The sequence below is a fragment of the Physella acuta genome, unplaced genomic scaffold, assembly GCF_028476545.2.
Source record: "Physella acuta isolate Inbredline_101_S28 unplaced genomic scaffold, ASM2847654v3 ptg000922l, whole genome shotgun sequence".
NCBI classification, from domain to species: Eukaryota; Metazoa; Mollusca; class Gastropoda; family Physidae; genus Physella; species Physella acuta.
Window position 1 is genome coordinate 66,648 of NW_026732439.1, and position 27,034 is coordinate 93,681.

Here is a 27,034-nt window from a genome sequence, read left to right on the forward strand (position 1 = left end):
ATAATAAAGCTACCATTTTTAGACTTTCAAACAAAACCTACAGTTAAGTAAACAATAGGTAAAATATATTGTTTTTACAAGATTACATAGTTAATATAAAAGATTTGATATAACTATTACGTAATAAAATTTAGATCGTTTCAGTGTGTTTTTCAAATAGGCCTTAGTTACACTTGGTTAATTTAGCTATATTTGTGAAAGCTACTTCCCTTGAATCAAATTTTGCTATTTGGATTTTCAAATGGGAGATAATGGGTTACTTAACTTTACATTCATTTCAAATTCCTGCACAGCACGTTGACCGCTTACATATTTTACATATTACCAGGGGCGTAGCGAGGGGGGGGGGGGTGCGGACCGCACCGGGTGACACCATTTAGGGGGGGTGACACCAAGGCAAAAAATAGCAAAATATATAGAGAAAAACTTGAGGGGGGCGGGAGCAAATCGAAAACTTGAGGGGGGGGGGGGTGCAAATCGAAAGTTTGTCTCCGGGAAGGGTCGCTACGCCTCTGGGGGTGACACCATTAAATGCCGCATCGGGTGACACCCGACCTCGCTACGCCACTGCATATTACATATAACTTTAAGTTGTTGTAAAAATTATATAGAGCGTAAGTTCTAAACAAAATAGTTTGGTAGGTTTTTTAGCATTATCAAGTGGAAAAACAAATACATCAGTAGCCGTTGTAGATTGCAATACTCAATTAATGTTAGTAGTATTAGTCGTAAATTAAACATCTAATTAATTGTCTTTTCATATTTTCCCCCTCTCCTAAAGGATTCATATATAACAATTTTAGGTTGGAATCTATAACTTCTATAACCTTTTTTTTCAAAAACAAAAAAAATCGTTACATAATCACACAATATAGACATTTTACAATTATTTACACATTCAAGCATAAATCAGGTGTTCCGTTTTGGAACTCACCTTAGGAGGAATGCAGAGAGCCCAACACTACAAGAACCTTTTTTTTCAATGTTTTTCCCCAGACTTTTTTCTCCCGGGAGGGGGGGGGGGGGGGAAAGGGGATCACTTAAAAATTTTATAAGGGGGGGGGGGGGTCAATGTCGTAAAGTACAAAGTAGACTCGTAGACTTAGCAACAATTTCAATAAAATGTGATTACGCTTGCAAACTGGAATTGAAGGAATCAGTACAAACTTTTGCGACGAAGGAGGCAAGTAAAATTTGATTTTGATGTCAGCTTATAATGTTTATGCAATTGATAATAAATTAATAGGTTACTTTTAAGTAATTGTTTTCTTATACATATGTTTTAGTAATTAATTTGTCGTTTTAATAAGTTTTGCCTAGGGCGCTAAGTAACATGGCGCCGGCACTGGTTGAGGGAAAGGTCAACTTGTAAGTGTAGGGGATACCCCATAAACCCATTGCTAGATTGCTTTGTATTCGACATCGAAAAACCCAGATTCCTATACAATTTGTAGCATTCGACCTAAGTCACGTGCAGAGAAAACAGGTCATGTGATGCCCAGAAATAGATTACCGATCACTAGAACTCAAAATACGAAATTATATTTTTTTGTTTAATTTAATGATGAACATCCCATCATCCACCTGACGAAAAAAAAGTTGATTAGAGATTAACCGTATAGGCGGCTGATCGATACAGTGACGACATGACTGCATTGACGTCATAGTGTACTCGTTACCATAGCAGTATAGATGTTGACGCGAATCGTTTATGCTGATTAAGGTTAGCCTAGTGCGTCAAGATTTCTCAACACCTTGAGTTGCGAACTACTTTATAGGGATTGAAGAATTTTCACTGCCTACATCCTTTTGATAGTTCAGTCGTTGCTTCTCGTATAAAAAGTGGTTTTTCAGATGTAAAGATTCATACAGAGGCGTAGCGACCCTTCCCGAAGCCCGGGGACAAACTTTCGATTTGCACCCCTTCCCCCTCAAACTTTCGATTTGCACCCCCTCCCCCTCAAACTTTCGATTTGCACCCCCCCCCCCCCCCCTGGAACTTTTTATTTACCCCCCCCCCACAAAACTTTCAATTTGTTTTCCAACCCATTTTGGCGCCCCCCTTAGGTCGGCGCCTGGGGACATATGTCGTCCCCCCGCCACCCGCCCCCCCCCCCCCTCGCTACGCCTCTGGATTCATAAGGCAGATTAAAAGAATTCCTCCGCTTTTCTGACTGGCACTATGAAGGTATCATATGCTCAGCATTATATCCAATCAAATTGACTTTCCTGAAGTTGACAAAGGTACCAATTAGAGCTGGGTTGACTCAATGATACCATTCTGCCTATCATCCAGATATCTATTAAAGATATGGATATTGCATTATCCAGATATCTATTCAGATACGGATGCAGTTTCATCCAGATATCTAGTGAAGATATAGATATATTGTTCCATTCAGAATTCTAACTGTATACGTAATATACGAACATTACATCTAATTGTGTATGTAATACACGAACAGTACACGTAGGCCTACTTGTCTAGGTATTACGCGAATATTACATGTAATTGTTAATGAGGGATGTGAATATTGCAGGATACAATTGTCTACACTCTACAGAATCCATAAATACTGACGTAAAATGACTAACATCAGAAACTTTCATAGCGTAAATAATGTCACGAAGAAAAAAAATTCTACCGTCCTCTATTTACAAAATCACCGTTTGGTAGATTTTCCAATTATTTTTTATTAATTAATTAAAATCCGTTTTTACGCTTTTATTGAATAACAAAGTCCGAGGATTAAGCGGTTTAGTCAAAACTAATCAATACCAACCGTCATTCATTAATCGATATAACTCAATCTCTTGTAGCACTTGCAAAAAAAAAAAAAAAAAAACAATCTGACAAAACACTCAGAAAATCAAACTTTTAAACTGATTTTACCGATCCATTGGATTCTGTTCTGCACGCTTGGGTAAGCAGACCACTGGACTGTGACCACAATGGACAGAGAGAAAGAACGCACTCAAGTGTGACCAGCCTCTAGCACAGTCTTGAAACGCGGCGTTAAAAGTCGACCCGATAGAGCGCGCCACAACGTCGATTTTAGATGTTTTCTGAGACCACAACGTCGATGTTAGATGTTTTCTGAGACCACAACGTCGATGTTAGATGTTTTCTGAGACCACAACGTCGATGTTAGATGTTTTCTGAGACCACAACGTCGATGTTAGATGTTTTCTGAGACCACAACGTCGATGTTAGATGTTTTCTGAGACCACAACGTCGATGTTAGATGTTTTCTGAGACCACAACGTCGATGTTAGATGTTTGCTGAGACCACACCGTGTTGTTAAGGACAGGATACTCATGATGCTGACTGAATAAAACAAAATATTCTCCTCGGACGTACGGTTGTTACTTTTTTATTTCTCGTATATGAAGAATAGAGGCAATATTGTATAGGGAAAAAAAATCGACAAATTCTGACAAATCTGGTTGGTTAACACCTTCCTTAGTAAAAAAAAAAAAAAAAACAATTTAGCAATTTTATCCGCATAGGTGTTGGCCTACGTATGTGTATATGTGTGTGTGTGTGCGTGCGAGCATATGAATGTAGTACCGCTTTGGTTAGGTGAGCGATATTTTATAAAATAAAAGTATAAGATCCTATACTTCAATTATTTTTTTTTGACCGATTTCATCGCCGGAGGTGGTATTTAAATATTTTTCCAATTACCCAGATACTTCTAGGATATTTTTTTGGCCGATGCTAGCTGGAATAAGATACGCATGCAATACACATGCGCAATGGAGAGAAACTACGACTTGCCTTCGCGGCGATGTTTTCGATGGTCCTGCGCATGCGTGTGTTTACAACCGCAGAACCCTAACACCAACCCTAATCGTATCCCTAACCCTAACCCTAACCCTAACCCTAACCCTAACCCTAACCCTAACCCTAACTCTAACCCTAACCCTAACCCTAACCCTAGCCCTAATCCTATCCCTAACCCTAGCCCTAACCCTAGCCCTAACCCTATCCCTAACCCTAACCCTAACCCTAATCCTACCCCTAACCCTCATTCTAGCCCTAACCCTAGTCATAGGTCTCTGCGCATGCGCAGAGCTATCTTTTGCCGACTAAGTGGAGACGTTGGGGAGAAAAATATTCTTCCGAGTAGTCACTTCGTATTTTTTTTTTCATAATCTCGCAAAGCAGCATATTCTAAAAGTTTGTGGTCTCTCCGAGTTTCTAAGTAAAATTATAACAAATGTGTTGTTCTGTCCGTCAAGACTTGTTGTTGCCCCCCCCCCCCCCCCACCCCCCGCTCCCCTTTACTTGAAACACTACTCAGCTAAATAATAAATAAAAACAGTCAAAACAATGTTGAAATGAACATCAGAATTATTTAGATTTCAGAAAAAAAAAACAATGTGGTAAATAAGTCCGTACAACAACGACTACAGGACAATTATTTTAGAGTAACGTCCCATGCAAGACATTGTGTGAAAGTCGATACAGAAAACTGTAGGTATATTTTTTTAAGTAACAAATGCAACTTATTATTCAAAACAATTTTTTTTCTAATAATTTTTTTTACCAGCAATGTCATTTTAAAAATTAGGTATTACATGAACGGTAAATAACTACCAATATTAAAGTCTGACTGTGTTTATTTAACACTTAAAAGTTTTTATCGAAGTGCTCGACAAACATTTTCTTAAAACGTCTCACCCAGACTGTAGATACTTGGTAAAGTATCAAGTCACTGGTTACATGTAGAAACAGACGGTACTTAGTCAGGTATTAGAGTGGGATTACACTTCAAGACTCCGATTCAGACAGGCAAGGCAGGAAATACATTAAACCTGAGCCAACACTTTAGTAGGGCTATTCATACTGAGGTGATACGGGCACGGAGTAGAGAGTACATGAACATTGACAAAATCGGATTAGATCGTACACGGATATTGACACCATCTGAGTAGAGAGTACATGAACATTGACAAAATCGGATTAGATCATACACGGATATTGACACCATCTGAGTAGAGAGTACACGAACATTAACAAAATCGGATTAGATCGTACACGGATATTGACACTGTCGGAGTAGAGAGTACATGAACATTGACAAACTCACACATGAACGTGAACACATACCCCACCTTTTTTCAAATGATCTCAGACAAAATATTTTGCCGTTAGACATTTTGGCTCAGGTCATTTGTCTCTGATATTATTTGTTCTGATTTTTTTTTGTCCTGAGATATTTTGTCCGCGAGATAATATTTCCTGAGATCAATTGTCCCGATATCAATCGTCCAGATATCAATTATACCGATATCAATTCTCCTTGAGATCATTTATCCTGATATCATTGGTGCGTAAGATATTGTCTGGGATATCATGTCTGAGATCATGTGTCCTGTCAAGATATATATATATATATATATATATATATATGTATATATATATATATATATATATGTATATATATATATATATATATATATATATATATATATATATATATATATATATATATATATATATATGTATATATATATATATATATATATATATATATATATATATATATATATATACACACTTATGTGCGATAGAAAAAACGTGTGTGGTGTGTACCGCCCACTCCGCACCACCCTGATTACACCTCCGCAAAGGTTCAAATTGAGCCCTCTAAAGACACTAATGACGGAGCGTTCAGAGAAAAAGCTTCAACAGCGCCTCAGTCACAAATCATTGACTGGGCTCAGCAGACGATGATTACACAGCCCTGACATTTCAACATTCAGATCGTCTGCTCATTAGTGTAGCCGAGTGGCATCGGCGGGATCGCGGTGACCCAGTTTGGCTATTTTTAGACGGGGCTATGACGTGCGAACATAGATTGCGCCTCTTATGAAATAAGGGTACATCACTCCTTAATGCAGTTAGCAGTAATGATTATATTGATAAATGGGAGGTAACCGATAACAGGAAAAGCTCAATATCTCATTAGTTAATAGATGTAATGGTCTGCACCAAAGATGAAGATAAAAAATCATAAGGCTTAACAGATTAAGATTCTATATTAGTATTGAGATAATTAATAATTTTAATGTTTACAAATATTAGCGATAATCGCAAAATTAATAATAATTGTCTTAATTATAAACCATTTTTAATTTTTTTTTATAAAATATAATTTAGATGTTATTTTAACTATTCCGTCCGAATTTCAAATCTTGATGTGAATATTAGCCAAATTTTATTATTTCGTATCAATTTTCTCAAATTAAATTTTAAATTAAAAAAAAAAAATTAATATAAATATTTATTTATTTTCCATAAAACGATTGAGTGTAAAGGGAAAAAAAGAAAATATTATTTTTTTAGTTGAACAAGAGCGAATAGAAAAATATAAAATAAGGTAAAATAAATCCAACAAAAACATCCGTGTCAATGAAAAAAAAAACACCAGCGATTCTATAAACATTTGTGCTATTTAAACATAAGCACCTATCAAACTTGTAAAGTAGGTCAGGCTAATTTTGGAACAAACACTGTTCGCTCTCAGGACGCTATGGACTGAATGACACCTTGGTTATGAAATAGCGTGCAGGTAAAATTAGTATTGATAAATGTTTACCTGTGCATAGGCCGAGAATTTGTTGTTTTTTAGATATAAATACGCAGACGACTGAGTAAGAAATAAGATTATATTTCATACAATATAAGGAAAGACAAACTATATAAAAATAGTTGACACAATTGCTTAGTGCGCATCTTTTAAAACTTTTTGAAAGTGAATCAAATTTCAAGCATGTTTATATATATATATATATATATATATATATATATATATATATATATATATATATATATATATGTATATATATATATATATATATATATATATATGTGTGTGTGTGTGTGTGCATTTGTTTGTATAGTGAGTGTATTTTTGTCTGTATTTGCCTATAATGTATGTGTTTGTATGTGTGTTAAATCCTACATGTGTTTGTGTGTGTTTATTTATATCACCTTTGTGTACATGTCTACGTGTGTACACGTGTAACGTAGCTAACCTACAGATAAAGCAGCCCGCCATTGAGCAGTAAATAAACAATGCTCGCCTCTGAACACGATCTGTTCTAGCTATCCGACTTTTATTTCCAACCTGCTCCAACCCCCCCCCCCCCCCCCCCCAGCCCACCCCTTAGCAACACACCCAAATGCTTGAAGTAAACATACTGTAGGTTTATATAGCTACTAATACACTAAGGCGTCTGGTAAACGTATTTTCTGTTTATCTAGCTACTAATACAACCAGTAAAAAAAAAACACTGGTATAAGGGGCGATAAGTGAGAGAATTCAATCAAGGGAAGTAAGCGGTTTGAGATAACTTGTGGCTGGCTACTCAAGTGTTTGGTGTTTAAGATGATGAATTTTTAATGGGTGGCAGATGGTACTGAAATATGGGAAATAATATAAAGTGGGTGGTAATTGTTAGTGAAATGTGGGAAATAAATCGTAGAATTCAATGTTATTGTTTTAATGTTTGTATTGTTACTTTTAAACTTTGATAGTTACTTTATACTATTATTATAAAAAAAAACAATTTTAAAGCGTTAGCCTCTGTAGATTGTTCTTATTATACTTGCGTTTTAAATCATTCGCAAACACAATCACACACAGATTGCCAATACAAGAATAGAACTCTTCAACCTGACATTTTTTTCTTTTGAATAGTCTCCCCTTAAATATTTTTTCCCCGGCAGATTTGCAAAGCCTGCGGCAAATTATGCTTAAAAACGTATTCACATGTCTACAATCAACACCTAATTTACTTAATGAGCTGATGTATTTAATTAGTGTTCTCGCGCTCAAAGCTAATCGTGTGAGCAGGTTTTCTTCATTTAAAAATCCATTTACTTACCTCGTTCGAAAATGTGTAATTTTAAAAAAAAATATTTTGAATAGAAACTCTGTAGTGATTTTCAACCACAGTCCTACATCGTTTTCTTTAAGAGTAGTCGTAAAATCAACTTTGACTTCAGTGTATTTTGTATATGCCTGAATTGTGTTTTAAGGTGCTTTTGGTGATTAAGTTGGGTATGTGATTAGTGCTTGTGTTTTGCTTAAGTTTGGCGTATATTGATTGTTTTCTATGTGTGTGTTGGGTAATTTGGTCGTGTGTTAAGTGTGTGTGTTTTGTATTGTGTGAATGTTGGATTGGTTGAATGTGTTGTGTGTTTGTCACTATCAATTCAAAGGGTAATTGCCGACAAAACTATGTCACGTCAAACACCTTACAATTTCTGCTTTCAAAACCTAACGATTCGTAAGACAGGTGAAGTAGAGTTTCTATGCTCCACGAGCACATCCAATGAAAGGCAGGCGTGTTCACACAATGTCCACCTTCCTTTAATTTTCCTTTTACGGGAGTCAGTTACCCAACAAGGATGGACTGACGCGTTCAACAGTGACAGATGCAAACCGAGATCCGAACTCAAAACCTTCTGACTGGCAGTCGAGCGCCCTACCCTCCGACCACACTGCCAAACATGTAAATTTATGTATCAAAATATGCGTCAACAAAAGTAAATCAGTGTCACGATACTAATATTATTTTACCCCAATCACTAACGTCACAAAAGTGATACTTCTACTTCCGGTTTTATCATTTAACTAGAACAACTAGGCATCAGGTAAAGCTCACTTAAAGCCTTCATTCGATTCCAATGCTAGCAAAAGAAAAATCAACTTCAAATCAACCTTACGTTTAAGACTAACTCATAAATAATGCACCAACCTTTATTTCATAATCTATTTTTATATACTTACACGAACAAGCCTAAAAATTTCAATCTTGCAAATGTGTTTAATATAAAAAAATGTAAAAACAAAATGAAGTTAGTTTTTTTAATGTATTTAAATTCTTGTCTTATCAACGTACGAGATATCGCGATGTCAGTTGCACGGGCAGGTAGACTTGACGTAGACAGAAACCCGATTAAAAGAAGTTCTTGTTTTAAGTTCTTTTATTCCCCTGCTATCGTGTAAGTAAACATTTAAAACGCTTAGTGCTTGATGATTCAAGGGAAACAACTCCGTATGTAACTCTTCACAGTACAAGCCACAGACACTCATCAAAGGCACCAGCTGAGAAAATACGTGCTTCTATCTCCATAATTTTTAAAAAAAATTTTTAAGAACTCCGGTTTCGTTTTATTTTAAAATGAATTTTATTTCTTGTTTTTTTATCTCAATTGAAGTTATATTGTTCTCATATTTTTGTTCAACTAAAAAATTGGGAAAATCTGTTTTTAATTTTGGGAAAATCCGTTGATTGTTGAGATTTACAGTTGATGGAGAGCGCAAATCACAAGTAAAGCTCTCTGTTGAAAAATGACTCATGTCGAAGGATAACTTCCAGGGTTTAGATTTCCGCTGAATAATTTCCGCTTTTTAATAACACGAAATAGAAATTGTGACATTGGTGTAAAGTTTTAAGTTGTTTGCCATGATTGTGTATTTCCATTTCATTTTTACATGTTTCTAGCGTATTCTATGCAAATAATATGAGATTATATGGGACGGAGTGGTCTAGCGGTAGAGAGCTGGACTGCTAACCCGTAAGTCTCGAGTTCGAATCCGGGTTCTAGTCAGTAGACCGTCCTTGATGGGTACCTAACTCATGTTAGGGAATGCAAAGGCGGCTGGGCATATGCCGAGGTCACAGAAACAAGTGCACTCTACTTCACTTGCCCCATAGACCGCCAGGTTTGAAAGGAAAACTTTACTTAATATGAGATTAAACTAAGTAATACTTAACAAGGAAAACCCTAGCAAACTTAGATTTTTGTCAAGTTGATATGGTTAAAATAAAATGTGTAGTTTTAATGATCACAAAAATGCACGCTTTATATATAATCTTCCTATTCACAGTTAAAACTCTGAACAGACCGAGACTTTTTCTTGTTTATTTTTATCAGATAAACCATTTAATGTGGTAAGCGTTTTAAAAAATGGGAGGTAATTAAATCCTATCCCTAGAAGCCACAAAACTCACTTTGAATTAATTTTAGTTGTATTATTTTTGTTTTAAATCTTTATCAGGTTGTTTCCCTTGATCTAACTCTACAACTTTTATAGCGCCAGTACAAATTAAAAACAAGGATCGGACTCAGGGCGAATAACTCGTAGCCTATCTTCTCAATCACATACTTACAACGTAACAGAAGCCCACTTTATATCTTTAGATCTACGCTGTGGGGTCATGGGATCGGAATTTAAATCTCGAAATCTATTTTTTCGGGATCGGTTTGAGTCTTGTGAAAATGGAGAAAAACTGACAGATCAGGAAAATCGACAGAAAAATACTTTTGGTCGTGCGTGGAGCCCAGGACATTCCTGAAAAGTCTACGTCGTGTTTATATAGACACGGATCAATTACTCAGCTCTAATGGATACCCAGCAGTTGTTGGGCTGGGTAGTGGCAGTTGGGCATTGTATGAATATGAACGCCGCCTTGGTTACCCCACTGCAGTAACCTTTAAATTACAGGACTGAAACAGCTATAATAAACTACTTACTTTAGGGCGTCAATTGAATCAAGGGAGGCTATCTGAACGTATGTTACCAAACATCATTAAAAATTAACAGAAATTCATACTAATTAAAAAAGTAAAAATTTACCATTTTATTTTAAACCCTATATAAATATTATAAAAACAAAATCGTGTGTGTCATATTTTTATTTTGTATAGATTATAAAATTATTAATTTGACTGTAATCTGTGTATGCAAGGTTTAGCGATTTAAAATATTTAATGTTTTAAAAAAAAATACATTTTGTAAACATTTGTTGGATAGTACTTATTAAAACCTTTTCGTTAATATTGCAGATATATTAAAAAAAAATCTATTAATTATTTTACTTACTAGACTACCCGTTATTCTTGGATAATTGTGAGTTTCGGGGGCTCATCCATAAATGACATCACGTTTATTTAGCAATTTTTATCTTTTTCCCTCCCTACTTTCACACATCGTCACAAAACTCAAGACCCCACATTTAAAAAGACGTCACACCTCAGACAACATGTTTTGGTCTTTTAAAACACCGATTTCGACAAAGCATGGGTCTGATCATACTATCCGTTATGTGCTGAGGTCTCAAAAACAGGTGAAATCTACGTCACCTGTCGCCAAGGCAATTTTACCATTCACATCTAAAAAAGAAGTCACACCTCAGCCTACATGTTTTTGTCTTTTAAAAACATCGATTTATTTCTATAATATTTTCTGAGCTCGAACCTCATTTGAATAATAAATGAATAATTAAGAGACAATGGACTAGGGTTTCGTTTAGAGATGGGAATAGGGTGGGAAGGTTGGTGGGTATGTTATAATTTTAATTTCATGACGGTTCATGGGAGGAAGAGGTTACGTCAGAATATTGCACAATCTAAAGGATGTTGGTCTATGTAAACTACATACAAATTAATACATGATTTGTTATGAATAAAACCACGTCTTATACGTGTGTTCATGGTGAAGGAATGATTACGTTTTGCCGCGCAGACTCAGCGTGTTCGCAGGTTTTCGTATCGAATAAATCCTGGCGATGTGGCAAGATATCTGAGCGACATACAACAGCAATTAGCGGCATTGAACGGGCCCGGGATAAACTTAATTGCCCCGCGCCTTAGACCGTGTTAGGCGACCAGAATTATTTACGACGACCCTCAAGAAGGTGGCGAAGCATGGGGGGGGGGGTGAGGATTCCCATTTGTGTCAGAGATGACGTGTTGAGGTGGTCGGGGGGGGGGGGGTAGCATCCTGCTTCCTCATCCTCAGCTATATCCCACGACCTAATTCCTCAATAACAGAGGTCCTCATTTCTTTATATCAGACGTCCTAAGTCCTCTATATATGACTTCCTAATTCATCAATTACAGAGGTCCTCATTTATGTCAGTCTTTCTCATTCCTCTATATATGACTTCCTAATTCATCAATAACAGAGGTCCTCATTTCTTTATATCAGACGTCCTCATTGCTCTATATATGACTTCCTAACACTAAAACAGACGTCCTAATTCCTTTACATCATTCCTTTATATCAGACGTCCTCGTTCCCCTATATTCCTCATTCCTTTATATCAGATGTCATCTTTCCCCTTATTCCTTTATATCAGACTTCCTAATTCCTCTATAACAGACTTCCTCGTACCTTTATGATGACTTCCTTAATCTTTTCAATATTTTCCTACTTCTTATCCATGTGTTAAACATTATATTCTAAAATTGTTTAAGGTACCCTTTCAAACCTCGAGGTACATAGGGCAGATGGAGTAGAGTTCACCTGTTTTTTGGTAACCTTTACTAAGGATAATTTTACTAATGTAAAGCATAATAGCTTTACCCCCATATCTCTCCCAATCTCGAAATCTTCGTTTCTTACACCCCCCCTCCTCCTTTGTATCTCTCACCTACCGCCCCCCCCCCCCCCCACAACTCTACATATCATCTCTAGATCTTACTCTCAGTGGCGTAGCGAGGTCGGGTGCGTAGCAACCCTTCCCGGCGCCCGGGGACAAACTTTCAATTTTCGATTTGCACCCCCCCCTCAAACTTCCGATTTGCACCCCCCCCCCTCTCCACCTTTGTCGGGATTTTTTCTTAAAATACTTTTTAACACTCGAAATAATCACTTAATTTTAAGTGGAGTTATCATTTTTCTCCATATATTTCGCTATTTTTTGCCTTGGTGTCACCCCCCTAAATGGTGTCACCCGGTGCGGTCGGTACCCCCCGCTCCCCCCTCGCTACGCCACTGCTTACTCTATCTCTCCAGATGAGTTCAGAGGGTTGAACAACCACGTACAAGAACAGTAAATTACATAAAATATATTTATGGGACGCGACATCACATCCACAAGTCCGCATATCTTTCCCTCTGTCCACTGGCAAAAATCCACTATAAATATCCACTTGCTAATCCTGTCAATTTTCAGACACTTCCACCAAGATTTATCCACTCTATACTCTAATCTATACACAAATAATCCACTTTCTTCTACCATCACATATCCACTACCATAAGATGGATGTTTAATGCCACCCATCATCCACTATCACGTATCCACTACCATCGGATGGATGTTTTATCTCACCCATCAAACCTATCTTTCCTCATTCAATGTCCCTTAACTCGTACAGGAAAGGATTTCTCTTTAAATCCCCTTTCATTACCCACTCACATCCCCCCACACCTCCCCCTCCCTGCTTGTTGCCAATCAAGCCTCTATTTCCAGACACATTATCAGCTCCCCACCCCCACTTACCCCCCCCCCCCCACTCCCCACTCACCCCCCCCCCCCCCACACACTCACCCCCACCGTACTACTCACCAATAAATCCTAATCAGGCGATCCTCGGCACACATTCGGGGACGGGGAGGGGGTTGGGGTAGACTGGGGGGGGGGGCATAGTTGCTATGTCCGACTTTAATTTTATAATATTAGTCCACTTTTCATGGCGACCAATTGGGATTTACCTTTCTGACAACCCATTAGGATTCTATCCCTCTGACAACCCATTAGGATTCTATCCCTCTGACAACCCATTAGGATTCTATCCCTCTGACAAGCCATTGGGATTCTACCCCTCTGACAACCCATTAGGATTCTATCCTTCTGACAAGCCATTGTTTCTTGACTATTGTGTCGTATTTTTTTTTTTGGAATCTTCTCCCATGGTATTGCTGTTTTTACAAGCTTTTATTTAACTCACTTCCTCTGTCTGTCGCCAGTCGTCAGTCGTAAGTCGTCAGTCTAGATCGAAACGCTGGAGTGAAAATTTGGACAGTTCTACTTGACCGATACGATTCACAGTTGGCACGTGGGTCAGACATGAAGACAATGCAATCTGAAACTAAATTTGACTTAATTGGATGCCTAATTAATTTTTTATGAATTAATTAAAATTTGGACCGAATTAGTAGGCATGTCTATCCAACCACACCACACGCGTCATCATGTTCAATAGCTGCGCCATCATGTTCAATAGCTGCGCCATCACGTTCAATAGACGCGCAAAGGTTTTTAGTCATGTAACACTATTGTAAATAAAACATGTAAAGTACTGAAAAAAAAATTCATAAAAAACGTTTTAATAACAAGCTTTTATGTACTAATGTACTAAAAAGTAGAAAATAAATTATACACTACTATTTAAATTACTATAAAGAAAAGCGTGGGTCTCTTCTCAAATAATAGTAAAGGTATCCAATAGGTACTAAAGTACTAAAGTGACTTGCGTCATCACAGTGACCCACGCTTTTCTTTATAGTAATTTAAATAGTAGTGTATAATTTATTTTCTACTTTTTAGTGCATCATTACATAAAAGCTTGTTATTAAAACGTTTTTTTTATGAATTTTTTTACACGCTTTTATTTAACTCACTTCCTCGTCAGTCTGTCTGTCGTCAGTCTAGATCGAAACGCAGGAGTTAAAATTCGGACACTTCTACTTGACCGATACGATTCATATTTGACACGTGGGTCAAGACATGAAGACAATGCAATCTGAAATTAAAATTGACTTAATTGGATGTCTAATTAATTTTTTATGAATTAATTAAAATTTGGACCGAATTAGTAGGCATGTCTATCCAACCACACCACACGCGTCATCACGTTCAATAGCTGCGCCATCAGGTTTAATAGCTGCACCATCACGCTCAATAGACGCGCAATGGTTATTTGCCATGTAACACTATTGTAAATAAAACATGTAAAGTACTGAAAAAAAATTCATAAAAAACGTTTTAATAACAAGCTTTTATGTAATGATGCACTAAAAAGTAGAAAATAAATTATACACTACTATTTAAATTACTATAAAGAAAAGCGTGGGTCTCTTCTCAAATAATAGTAAAGGTATCCAATAGGTACTAAAGTACTAAAGTGACCCACGCTTTTCTTTATAGTAATTTAAATAGTAGTGTATAATTTATTTTCTACTTTTTAGTGCATCATTACATAAAAGCTTGTTATTAAAACGTTTTTTATGAAATTTTCTTTAGATATTTTTAATATTTCTCTGTAGAAGTTCCCTATATCATTCCCTCCCTAATTTGGTGTTGTGATATTAACTTTGAGAATATTCTTTCTTTTAAGACCTATATAGTATTGAGCCAATGTGTGGCTGTTTGGTTCTATCCTAATTCTGTGTTTTAACCAAAAGGCATTGATTTTTGTATGTATATCGTGTAGCCCTATGCCTCCATTTAGCTTGTTTTGTATCAAAGTTGTGTTGCTTATGTTTCTAATTGTGTTTTTAAAGATGAATTCCCTAATTTGCTTGTTCGTTGTTTTTATGAATCTGTTCCGTATCGTAGAATTTGTTGCTTTGAATATCATTTTAAGTATGACATATATGTTAACTAAAGCGGCTCTGGCGAAGACCGTTGTATTACAATTTTTGTATTTTTTAAAGACATGATTCGATTTTCTCGAACCTAATGTAGCATACCAAACATTTACTTCTCCATAGTTGTAGACCCTTTTGAACTCAGTCTTCTGGCAACCTATCATTGTGGCAAATTGAGTTTGAAATTCTGCATTTGTTATCGTGGTTAGCCTTGAAGGATTGTAATTTCTACCGTATTAGGTTCGTGGAAGAAGGCTTTGAATCCTGGTTTGCAGACGTCAACGAACAAGTTATCTTCATCCATTCTTTGTTTTTGTGTTTTGGCCCACCAGGCCCAAAATACACTCAACGAATTTCAATTGTTTTTGCTTCGTATGAAAATGTACTTACAAATAAGGTCCACAGGCCGAAATAAAATCACGCAGACTAAATTAAGATAACAAGGGTGTCTCGATTCAATCACTGTCATTAAGATCTCAAATTTGATGAAAACAACACAAAATTGTCACAGATATCAAATTAAAAATTGAAATATATGGAGCACTATTTACAAACACGTGCTACGGCAGCCATCATAATCGTTTAAAACAAAATAGTTTTACGTTATATTAAAAATTCTGTATTAGGATGTAAGATTATGTGTGATATATGGAAAATAAATTAGCACTAGTGTACATTGCACAAAATAATTTTTTTTTCATTTTTTGCTCTAAATAATTTTTTTTTTTTTTTTTTACTCTTCTTTTTTTTTTTGCCTCTAGAGTTAACCAATGCCAGAGCAGGGTTCCCGACCCCTGCTCTAGACTAGATCTAAATAAAAACATTGAATTATTGGTGTCCCTCTGAACATTTTATTGGACAACATTTAATTCCTCAGTTTATTTAAATTAATACGTAGCACAAACAGTTAAAGGTTAAATGACGATGTAGTTTAGAAAAATAAACTTTGATTTTGCTTAGATATCCTTAATCTTTTAAACAAAAGTATCTTATAGAAACAAAATTATTTCTAAAAATAATAAAACGAAAAATCGATAGTCGTGTAGAAATCTTGCTGTAACTTCGGAAGTAGCGCTTTGATGAATGGATTACTTCCCCTCTACTTCATCCGAGTTGTTGCGTCCCCTTTTTCGTCAACGTTCCAGTGTGGTACATTTGTGTGGTGAATTATTCGGGTGAGCGCAGAGATGGGTTAACCAATGCCAGAGCAAGCTTAACGGGTCAGCTTGGCTAATGACTGGCCAGATAGATGGTGAACTTGATACGGTTTTATTTTAAATATGTAAGTTGGTCTCTTGTGGGCTTTCAACAGGCTAATATATAGATTTACGGCTATAAACACAAGTATCACTTTAAAGCACGGGTTCCCAACCTGGGGTCGCGACCCCCCTGGGGGTCGCGAAGGTCTTTCTGGGGGGGTCGCCAACTGGTATACTAAACCTTAGTAATTTGAAACAAAACATAAATATTTAGAAGCATTTTTTTAAAAAAATCGGCTTCATTAACATCACTGGAAATGTAATAGAGAAGAAACAAAGCGCACTGTACAAAGTTGTTCTCAGTCACGAATCTATGAAATCTTCAAAACTAAAACGTCATTTGAGACGAGTAATTCGGAACAAACCAAAAAATACAAAATGCCAAGCAAAATTAAAAAAAAAAAAAAAAAAAAAACAATAGGAGAAAATCTCATCAAACGCTGCATGTACGTAAATGTTAAATAACACATTTTTATTGAAATTAAGCTTTCACCGTTGCTTGCTTTTCAAGTTGATAAATCAACAGACGTGAGTTCGTGTTCGCAGTTGCTGGTCTGTGTCTATATTCATGCGGATGATAGCAAAGATAAAAGAGTTGCTCTTTTGTGAAGATAGCATGGAGAAAATAAATACCTTTTTTGAAACTGGATGATTAAAATGGGTTAGAACGGTTGTGGGGGTTTGTACGGATGGTGCGCCATCTATGTCTAGCTCAAAATAGGGCTTTCAGAAAACAGAAAAGATTTAGCTCCCTAACCACTGCCCTAACCAATCAACATCAAGAGTCCATTGCTAGTATAAGTCGTAAATTATAAAAAATCTGGGGCCTTCAAAGAACTGAGCAAAAACATTAATATAGATCACGAGGTTCTGCTCTTCTACACTACAGTACGCTGGCTGTCAAACAAAATGTTGTAAATTGTGTTTTTGAATTGAAATCTGTAATCAAATTGTTCTTGGAAGTGCAAAGGAAACAAGACCTTTTGGTATACTTAAAACGACATAGAGTGGTTGAAGAGAGTATCATACCTAGCAGATGTGTTCGAACATCAAGATAAGCTTAACCTGAAGCTTCAGGGAAAATGAACGAATATTATAACTTTCCATGATAATCTCGGGGCATTTTTATCAAAGCTGCAAAATCGGTAAAGAAAATAAATCTTGGAAATATTATAAATTTGAGAAAGTGTGCGGTGTGGTAGATGAATCTGATTGTGAGATAATTAAAATTTTGAAAGAAGCGATTTCTGGGCATCTAGAATCTCTTGAAAAAGAGCTGCATCGCTATTTCTCTGAGCTGAAAAAAGAAGAATCTGCATTTACGCATTACCCATTCTCTTCTTCCCTTGATGTTGCCAGCATTCCCGATGAATTACAAGATGAATTCTTTGAATTACAGAATGATTCCGAGTAAGATGAAAAACTGCAGACACAATTTTGGTGTAGTATTCACCATTCATACCCAAACGTAAAATTGATTGACATTTCGAGAATATATTTTCAACACTATTCTTCTGTTAAAAACAAAATTAAGATAATTATAATGACATAGGTTGGCGTTAACAATTTTTTTTTTAAATTAAAAACTTAACAACGAAGGTTTAGTGAATAGTATGCAATTTTACTCATGTTATTAAAACAGTTATCAAGAGTAGTTCATATTGAAAGTCTACTAGAAAATAGTGCTTATTAATTTCCCTACTAATTTCGGCTTTTTAATTCTATGGGGGTCGCGGGTCACTTACTTTTTATAAAAGGGGGTCGCCACTCGAAAAAGGTTGGGAACCACTGCTTTAAAGGCTTTTAACTTAGGCTAATGTATGAGATTTACGACTTTTAACAAAATTATCACTCTAATAATGTCAGAAAGCTGTTATTTTTAAAAAGAAATTAAAAACCAAACGATACTAATAACCATTCAAATAATTTTAGTGTTCTTACAATTTTCTCGATTCACGCTAGTTATTCCCCCCCCCCCCCCCCCCCCCCATCCTCCCCGCCTAACTGGGAACAATATAGCACGCAGACGTTTGCCAAATCGTAAATACTCCAGGCATTTAATCAAAGCGGCCATCTCAGACATCTGCGAGATACGGTTTATTTTTACCTCCATTGATAAAAACTGACATACGAAGTGGGGTCCTGGCATTCAAACATACGAATAACGAACAACGCCACTTCTTCTTCTTCTTCTTTCGTTCTTAATTTTAGTGTTGGAATGGATCCCCTCCAACACAATTAAGTATACGTGGAAACTGAATATGCCATTGAGGTCATTGACTCCGATTTCAGCCTGCTTTTCTTTATGGATTTGCTTCCATAGCCTTTGTCTAACCAAGAACAAACTACAAGGCAGTTGATGTTTGATTTTGGAGTTGTCTTTCCTAGAAGAGTGGCTGTCCCCAGCTAACGAGCCTCATCTGCCCGAAAGTTCGAACTCGAGACTTTTCGGTTTAGCAGCCATGAGATTTACCGACTCGAACCCTCACAACAGAGGCGTAGCGACCCTTCCCGGCGCCCGGGGACAAACTTTCGATTTGCACCCCCCCCCCTCAAGATTTCGATTTGCACCCCCCCCCCACCTCAAACTTTCGATTTGCACCCCCCTCCCCCTCAACCTTTCAATTTATTTTTCAAAACCGTTTTGGCGCCCCCTAAGGTCGGCGTCCGGGGACATATGTCGTCCCCCCCGCCTCGCTACGCTACTGCCTCACAACGCCACTAAATAAAATGATGTTTTACATATTATTAGGTATTACATATAGAAGTAATATTTTCTATAAAACTATTCTAGTTATTCGTAAAAAAAAAATTAAATTTATAATTTAAAAGTACTTCCAAGTTACTCAGCTATAATCGCTACCTGGGGAAGGAAAGTGTTAGGCATAGTTCTGACTAGACTCGAGGGGACGGCGTGGTGTAGCGCTAGACGGCGCGCTATCAAATACGAAAGGCATGAGTTCAGAACCCTGACTGAAATACTCCCTACTTCGGGGTAAGGTAGTGAAATCGTGTCAGAAACCATCGTATCCACCAGCTGCTAAGTTAAAGATTCTTGTGGATATAGTGAAATCTTGTCAGAAACCATCGTATCCACCAGCTGCTAAGTTAAAGATTCTTGTGGATATAGTGAAATCTTGTCAGAAACCATCGTATCCACCAGCTGCTAAGTTAAAGATTCTTGTGGATATAGTGAAATCTTGTCAGAAACCATCGTATCCACCAGCTGCTAAGTTAAAGATTCTTGTGGATATAGTGAAATCTTGCCAGAAACCATCGTATCCACCAGCTGCTAAGTTAAAGATTCTTGTGGATATAGTGAAATCTTGCCAGAAACCATCGTATCCACCAGCTGCTAAGTTAAAGATTCTTGTGGATATAGTGAAATCTTGCCAGAAACCATCGTATCCACCAGCTGCTAAGTTAAAGATTCTTGTGGAGATTGTGAAATCTTGCCAGAAACCTTCGTGTCTAGCAACTGGTAATTTGCTTAACGATTCTTAACAGTTTTCCGGCCTGACTAGCTATTGAGAAACGACTGTGTCTCGGAAACAACAGAACAAGAAAGTCACAATTTATACAAATTCCGTTTCAGGAAAACTGATGAAATCTACTTCACATACTCTCTAAGACGTGGTGACCGAATTATAGTTTACTATGGAAATATATATGAATATGTGAAGTATGCATTAACGTATGTTGTGTTTTTATCAGCAGTTCTGTCATTCGTTTTAACTCATTCGCGGGACATGCCATTCTGGCAAGACTGTTCTAATAGAGGCAAGTGGCCAGGTACTGATAACATGTAATGAATGACATTCCATGTCACAGCTGATTAGATAACTGAACTTTGTTACGAAAAGATGTAAGATAGTTTCAGTCTGATTGGAGAATTGTGTTCTAATAATTAAAAGTAGTGTAGTTTAGAAAGGTCAAACTAAAAATGCGGGCATACATTACACAGAATTGAGTTATCTAAGTGGTGGTTCAAATACTGTGCTGTTTTGTTTAGAGATTAATGTAAGTTAAGTGTTATGGTAATATGCTTAGTGTTGTGGGGATAGGTTTAGTGTTGTGGGGATAGGTTTAGTGTTGTGGGAATAGGTTTAGTGTTTTGGGAATAGGTTTAGGGTTGTGGGAATAGGTTTAGTGTTGTGGGAATAGGTTTAGGGTTGTGGGAATAGATTTGGTGTTGCGGGAATAATTTTGGTGTTGTTGGAAAAGGTTAGTGTTGTGGAAATAGGTTTAGTGTTTTGGGAATAGATTTAGTGTTGTGGGAATAATTTTGGTGTTGTGGGTATAGGTTTAATGTTGTGGGAATAGCGCTAATGTTGTGGGGATAGGTTTAGTGTTGTGGGAATAGGTTTAGTGTTGTGGGAATAGGTTTAGTGTTTTGGGAATAGGTTTAGGGTTGTGGGAATAATTTTGGTGTTGTGGGTATGGGTTTAATGTTGTGGGAATAGCGTTAATGTTGTGGGGATAGGTTTAGTGTTGAGAGAATAGGTAGTGTGTTGTAGAAGTGTGTTGAAAGATTAGTGTTAGTGTTTAGGACATGAGGGTAACGTAGTGAAATAGTTTTTAAATGCGAAAAATCCTTTTATCCATATCACTGGTTATTTGGTAACATCGAAAATAGTCATTCGGGCGAATACAAAACGTTACTACTGGGTCATAAATTTTAACATTGGATTACAGCATGTAATTATTTTACAATTTCCCACATTGTAATACATAACTGTAAGACATTTTTAGCTTAAAAAAAAATATACTACCAACTTTTCTGTTGTCTTAGAAACTAAAATGTACTAATCATCTCATCAAAATTCTACTAACAAAATTGCCTTACACATTTCATCAATGTTCTAAGAAAAAAAAGTTTCCTTGCATATGTCATCAATGTTTTAATAACAAAATTGCCTTATCTATTTCATCAATGTCCTAATAACTCAAAATAGCCTTGACGATTACATCAAAGTTCTTATAGCGAAAAATTGCCTTACCCATTTCATAAATGTTCTAATAAAAGAAATTAACTAAATAGTTTAATCATAATTCTAATAACAACAAATTGACCGTACCCATTTCATCGATGTTCTAATGATAAAATCTCCTTTCCCATCTCCTCAGTGTTCTAATAAAAAAAAATTAGCCTACCCATTTCATCTAATAAAAAAAATTAGCCTACCCATTTCATCGAATAAAAAAATTAGCCTACCCATTTCATCTAATAGCAAACATTTTCCTTACCCATTTCATCGATGTTCTTGCTCATGTTGAGGGAAACCCCAATGAGGATGATACTAAACAGCAGTAGAAGAAACGTGACCGCACCCACAGCCCGGACTACACGCTTCCGTTGGCTGACCGTGCGGTCATCGCTCAGTGAATCCCCATTGGCTACTGTGGAGATAAAAAATAGAAACAAACACAGCTGTTAACCAATAGCAATTGAGCTTAATTTTTTTTAATACTTTAAATTCAGATTTCTTAAGTAAACAAGTTTAGCATGAATCAACACTATATTTATTTAATTTTAATTTACTTTAAAAAAAAATTCAGAATGTGAATTATATGGATTTTAAATTACAAAATGGATGTTTTTAGATACCGACGTCCGTTAATAGACTCCATAAAATAGGTGTATTGGGTTATCAGTAGTATTGTAGTCTCGACTAATTTTATGGTCAGCGAAGTGTGTATTTAGTTAACTACTAGTAACCTAACACCCCTTTTTTAAAGAAGATTATATTATCGGACACTGGTATAAAAATCCCCCCCCCCACGGGTTTTTAAAATAAGTTCTACTGTGTGAAGTTTAACCACTAGACAACTTATGTATAGACGTGATTTTCCCATCAGATGTAAGGATCCTATTAAATTGAAGTGTGATAAATCGAAGATGTAATTTTCTGTACGACGTGTAAGTGGGTCGTTTAAAATGTGGTTGGGCATGAAGGGTTTGTTAAGAGTGACAACACGTCTTTAAGAAATAGTTGCATTGATCCTCTGGCGAACATTTTCTTGTGAGAACAAGTACGGATGTAAGATATATATTCAATCATAAGACAAGGTACAGACTTTGAAGGAAAGATATGCTGACGTTCATCAGACGTATTGAAGTTTATAACATGGTAAGAATTATAAGGACCTGCAACAGACACACTGAGGTAAACATAATATTTGAGCGCCATAAGACTATTCCATACATTCAATGTCAGGAAAAATATTCCCTGAAAACATCCGCAAGCATTGTTATACAAACATGGCATAACATTCATTTACGTCACACAAACATTGCAGAAAAGTGACGTCATATAAATATTGAAACTATTACTGCATGAGAATAACGATTATTTTACTGAAACTTCATTTAAGCCGATTGGCCCTGATAGATGAGAATGTGATGGTAATTAAAAATTAATTTATATTAACATCTCAGGGACTAAGATGCTTCTAATGCAAGCATTGAACTGTGGAAAGATTACAGTGTTCAAAACGTTGACTGCTTATTTAAATTACGTTGCCACAAAATTTTATTTTAAAACAACCGGTTATTGCCAATCGTTTAAAACTAGATTTTTTCATGTTTTAGAATTATTTTTTTTCGAAACCTAATCTTTGCGCGAGCATTGAACCTAAACTTGCACTTAAGTCCAAAGAATGTATTCCTATTTTTATAAGCTTGTGATCAAACTAACATGTTGTAGATTTTTATTTTATTCTGATTTGCAAGAAAACAAAGAGAATCCCCGGAAGAGGTTATGCGGGTATTTAGTTTAATTTTTGTAGCAGATGGGATTAAATTTTTCAAGCAAAAATCTCAGGTAGGCGAGGAAACAATTTTTAGTCACTGATTATAACCTAATACGCCGAGATCCATCCTTACACAAAGAAACTGGCCTTTGTGTCTATGTCCACTCCTCAATTGGTTTCAAGTACAGGAAGGATCTGTCAACGGACAATATAGAATGTATATGGATTGAACTGGAAAAAAGCAAACACCATCCGGCAGTAGCGTAGCGAGGGGGGGCGGGGGGGACATATGTCCCCGGGTCCCCGGGCGCCGACCTTAGGGGGCGCCAAAATGGGTTGGAAAAATAAATTGAAAGGTTGAGGGGGGTGCAAATCGAAAGTTTGAGGGGGGGGGGGGGTGCAAATGGAAATCTCGAGGGGGGGGGGGTGCAAATCGAAAGTTTGAGGGGGGGGGGGTGCAAATGGAAATCTCGAGGGGGGGTGCAAATTGAAAAGTTTGTCCACGGGCGCCGGGAAGGGTCGCTACGCCTCTGCCATCCGGCAATTTTAATTTGTTTCCTTTATAGAAATCCCTGCGAAAACATGGATCGGTATGATCGTTTTTGCTCCATGATAAGTACCGTTTTATCTACTAACAATGAATTTATCGTATTGGGAGATTTTAATATAAATTTATTAAAACCTCAAGGATATGGGCAAGATATTGTTGATTCTCTGAATCTAAAACAATTTGTACACACGGCTACCAGGGTCAATGATAAATCAAGTACAATAATTGACCACATCTACGCATCACCTGACTGCAACCTAATAGAGGTCTGTGTCCCCTCTTGTGGTGTTAGTGACCACTTCCCTGTTTGTTGTACTTTTTCGACGAAAAGATTATGTGTACCTTCGCGGCAACACATAACTATAAATTATCGCTCTTTTAGAAAATTTAATGAAAATCTTTTTCTTTCGGATTTATTGGCTGCCCCCTTATACAACGTATACAATTATATTTGTCCCGATCTAGCCAATTTCTGAATGGCTGCGTATTTTCTATACTATATGTGACAAACATATTCCTAAAATCTCTAAAAGGGTTAAGACTACATACAAACCTTCTTGGTTTAAAAACAATATCGAATCTGCAAATAATAAAAGAGACTGGTATAACGTTATGGAACTTCTGATGACTTTTGTAGGCAACGAAATTATGTCAAACTGCTCGTGCGTAGGTCGAAGAAGGAGTATTTTAATAAGCTGCTGTCAGGCAAGCCTAATTCCAAATCTATCTGGACTGCCATAAATAAAATAATTAGAAAAAAACGCACATGCAATACAGCTGGACATTGCCAGATATCTGCTGATGACTTTAACAATCATTTTATATCATCTGTAGCGCTCAACACAGATGCTGATTACACTATCAGTGAGGAGCTTAAAATTTTTTTGTAATTCTGCTCACCGTGGTAGGACAGAGCTGATAATTCCGCTTCTCACTGTTCATGAAGTATATGTTAGCCTAAGATCTCTTAAACCGTCTTCAACAACTTCGTTTGGTGATATCTCTAATAAAGTATTGAAGATTTTAGCTCCAATATTCTCTGAAGTTTTAACCTATGTCTATAACCTCTGTATTGCCAAGCATTATTACCCGTCACATTTTAAGCATGCTAAGGTTATACCACTACACGAAAAAAGGTAACATCCAAGATGCTAATAACTACAGGCCAATTTCTATACTTTCTTCCCTCTCCAATCCACTAGAAATACATATAAACAAATGCATGTCAAACTACCTAGAAAAGCTCAAGCTTTTCCATAGTAATCAGTCTGGGTTTAGAAAGTTTCATTCTTGTCACACTGCTCTGATTAAGATGAATGAAAACTGGCTTAAAAATATTAACAAAAACCTACTCTGTGGCTCGCTGTTCGTCGATTTCAGAAAAGCCTTTGATTCTATTGATCACACCATACTTCTTAAAAAACTAATTCCATACAAATTCCACGACTCTACAATTAGGTTACTTCACTCCTTTTTATCTAACAGATCTCAATGCGTGTTTCACCTTAATACCATCTCTTCACAGAAATATGTCAATATAGGGGTTCCACAGGGCTCAATCTTAGGTCCTATACTTTTCTCATTATACATTAATGATCTTCCATTACACATTGCCGCGGGTCAGTGCGAGATGTTCGCTGATGATACTTCGTTACATGTCTTTGCAGACAGTGCTGAGTCACTCAGTTACAAAGTTCAAACATGTGCCAATCAGCTTGCTACCTGGGCAAAATTTAACAAAATGAAACTTCACCCCGATAAAACCAAGTCAATGATTATTACAACTCATCAGAAACGCCTTCGTCTTCCACCCACCGCATTACGCATTACTATAGACAACACAAACATTGAACAGGTTGATAGTTACAAATGCCTAGGATTGTTTATAGATAAAACCTCACTTGGTCCGACCATATTCATCTTCTAAGAATGTCCTTATTAAAGACAACTTTTTAATTAGCAAGGATAAAGAATTTTCTGGACTATAGGAGCAGGCTAGTTTTTTATGAAGCTTTTATTCAATCTAGGTTGGATTATGCTTCTGTAGTGTGGAGCGGCAGCTTTATAACTAAGCAGCGTCCTCTTCTATCTTTACAAACAAGGTAATTAAGAAGTCTAGTGACAATTTTAGCGAAATTTCCTTATGTCATCTAAAAATAGATCTGTCGTAGCGTAAATCAAGAGCAGGGTTAGTAAAACCATTGGTTAAAATACATGTTTTATTTACAATAGAGTTACACGACTAAAAACCATTGCGCGCCTAGCTACTGAACGTGATGACGCAGCCATTGAACGTGATGGCGCAGCTATTGAACGTGATGACGCGTGTGGTGTGGTTGGATAAGCATGCCTACTAATTCGGTCCAAATTTTAATTAATTCAAAAAAATTTTTGTGATCGAACGAAAGGATATTTTTGAAAACGTTCTTCGGCAATATTGTTCTAAATTGTGGCAGGAATCGATTGGTAAATGTTTCAAGTCGCTAAGTGGTCTGATTGCCAAGATATGGGCCAAAGACTGCATTCATCTATTACATTCTTTTTTTAGATCTCATTTTGTATTATAACTATGTAACATTATTTCTTTATTCTACATTTTTATTGCTGTTACTGCTATGTGTTATTAAATTGTTTTATTTGTTTAAACGGCCAATGTGAAAAAAAGGCCTTCGTGCCTACAATTGTTACCGTTTTTTGAATAAATTTGAATAAATTTGAATTTGAAATTTGAATAAATTTGAATTAGATCCCTTGCTGTACCTGGTACAGGCCGGTCCCTGACCTTCATGACGTCATGCTTGGCGCAGATTAAATTCCAGACTCGATCACCGTAACAGCCGCAGAGCCTGATATCAATTACTACGGTGATTCTATTCCCCCCCCCCCCCTTCCCCCAGTGCACATCGTCTCCAAAATTTTGAAAATTTGTCCTAGTCTTAGTCATTCTTTCAAGATTGCCTCCCATTTCGTAAAGTTGACGTAACCGAATGGAAGTCACGTGACCGGAACCGGAAATTCTCCCAGCGTGCCATGGCGGCGGATTGTATAAATTAAACCATAAAGCGGT

At 36.7% G+C, this 27,034-nt stretch overlaps 1 protein-coding gene across 1 annotated transcript in view; it reads right to left on the reverse strand.

Moving 5' to 3' along the window:
- The window catches only part of LOC131953441 (uncharacterized), a 98,118-nt gene that overhangs the window by 11,515 nt on the left and 59,569 nt on the right, over nucleotides 1-27,034 (reverse strand). Inside the window, exon 4 of the mRNA XM_059316625.1 lies at nucleotides 21,912-22,064. Coding sequence (XP_059172608.1) covers nucleotides 21,912-22,064 — 153 coding nt within the window. The remainder of the gene's footprint in view (nucleotides 1-21,911; nucleotides 22,065-27,034) is intronic.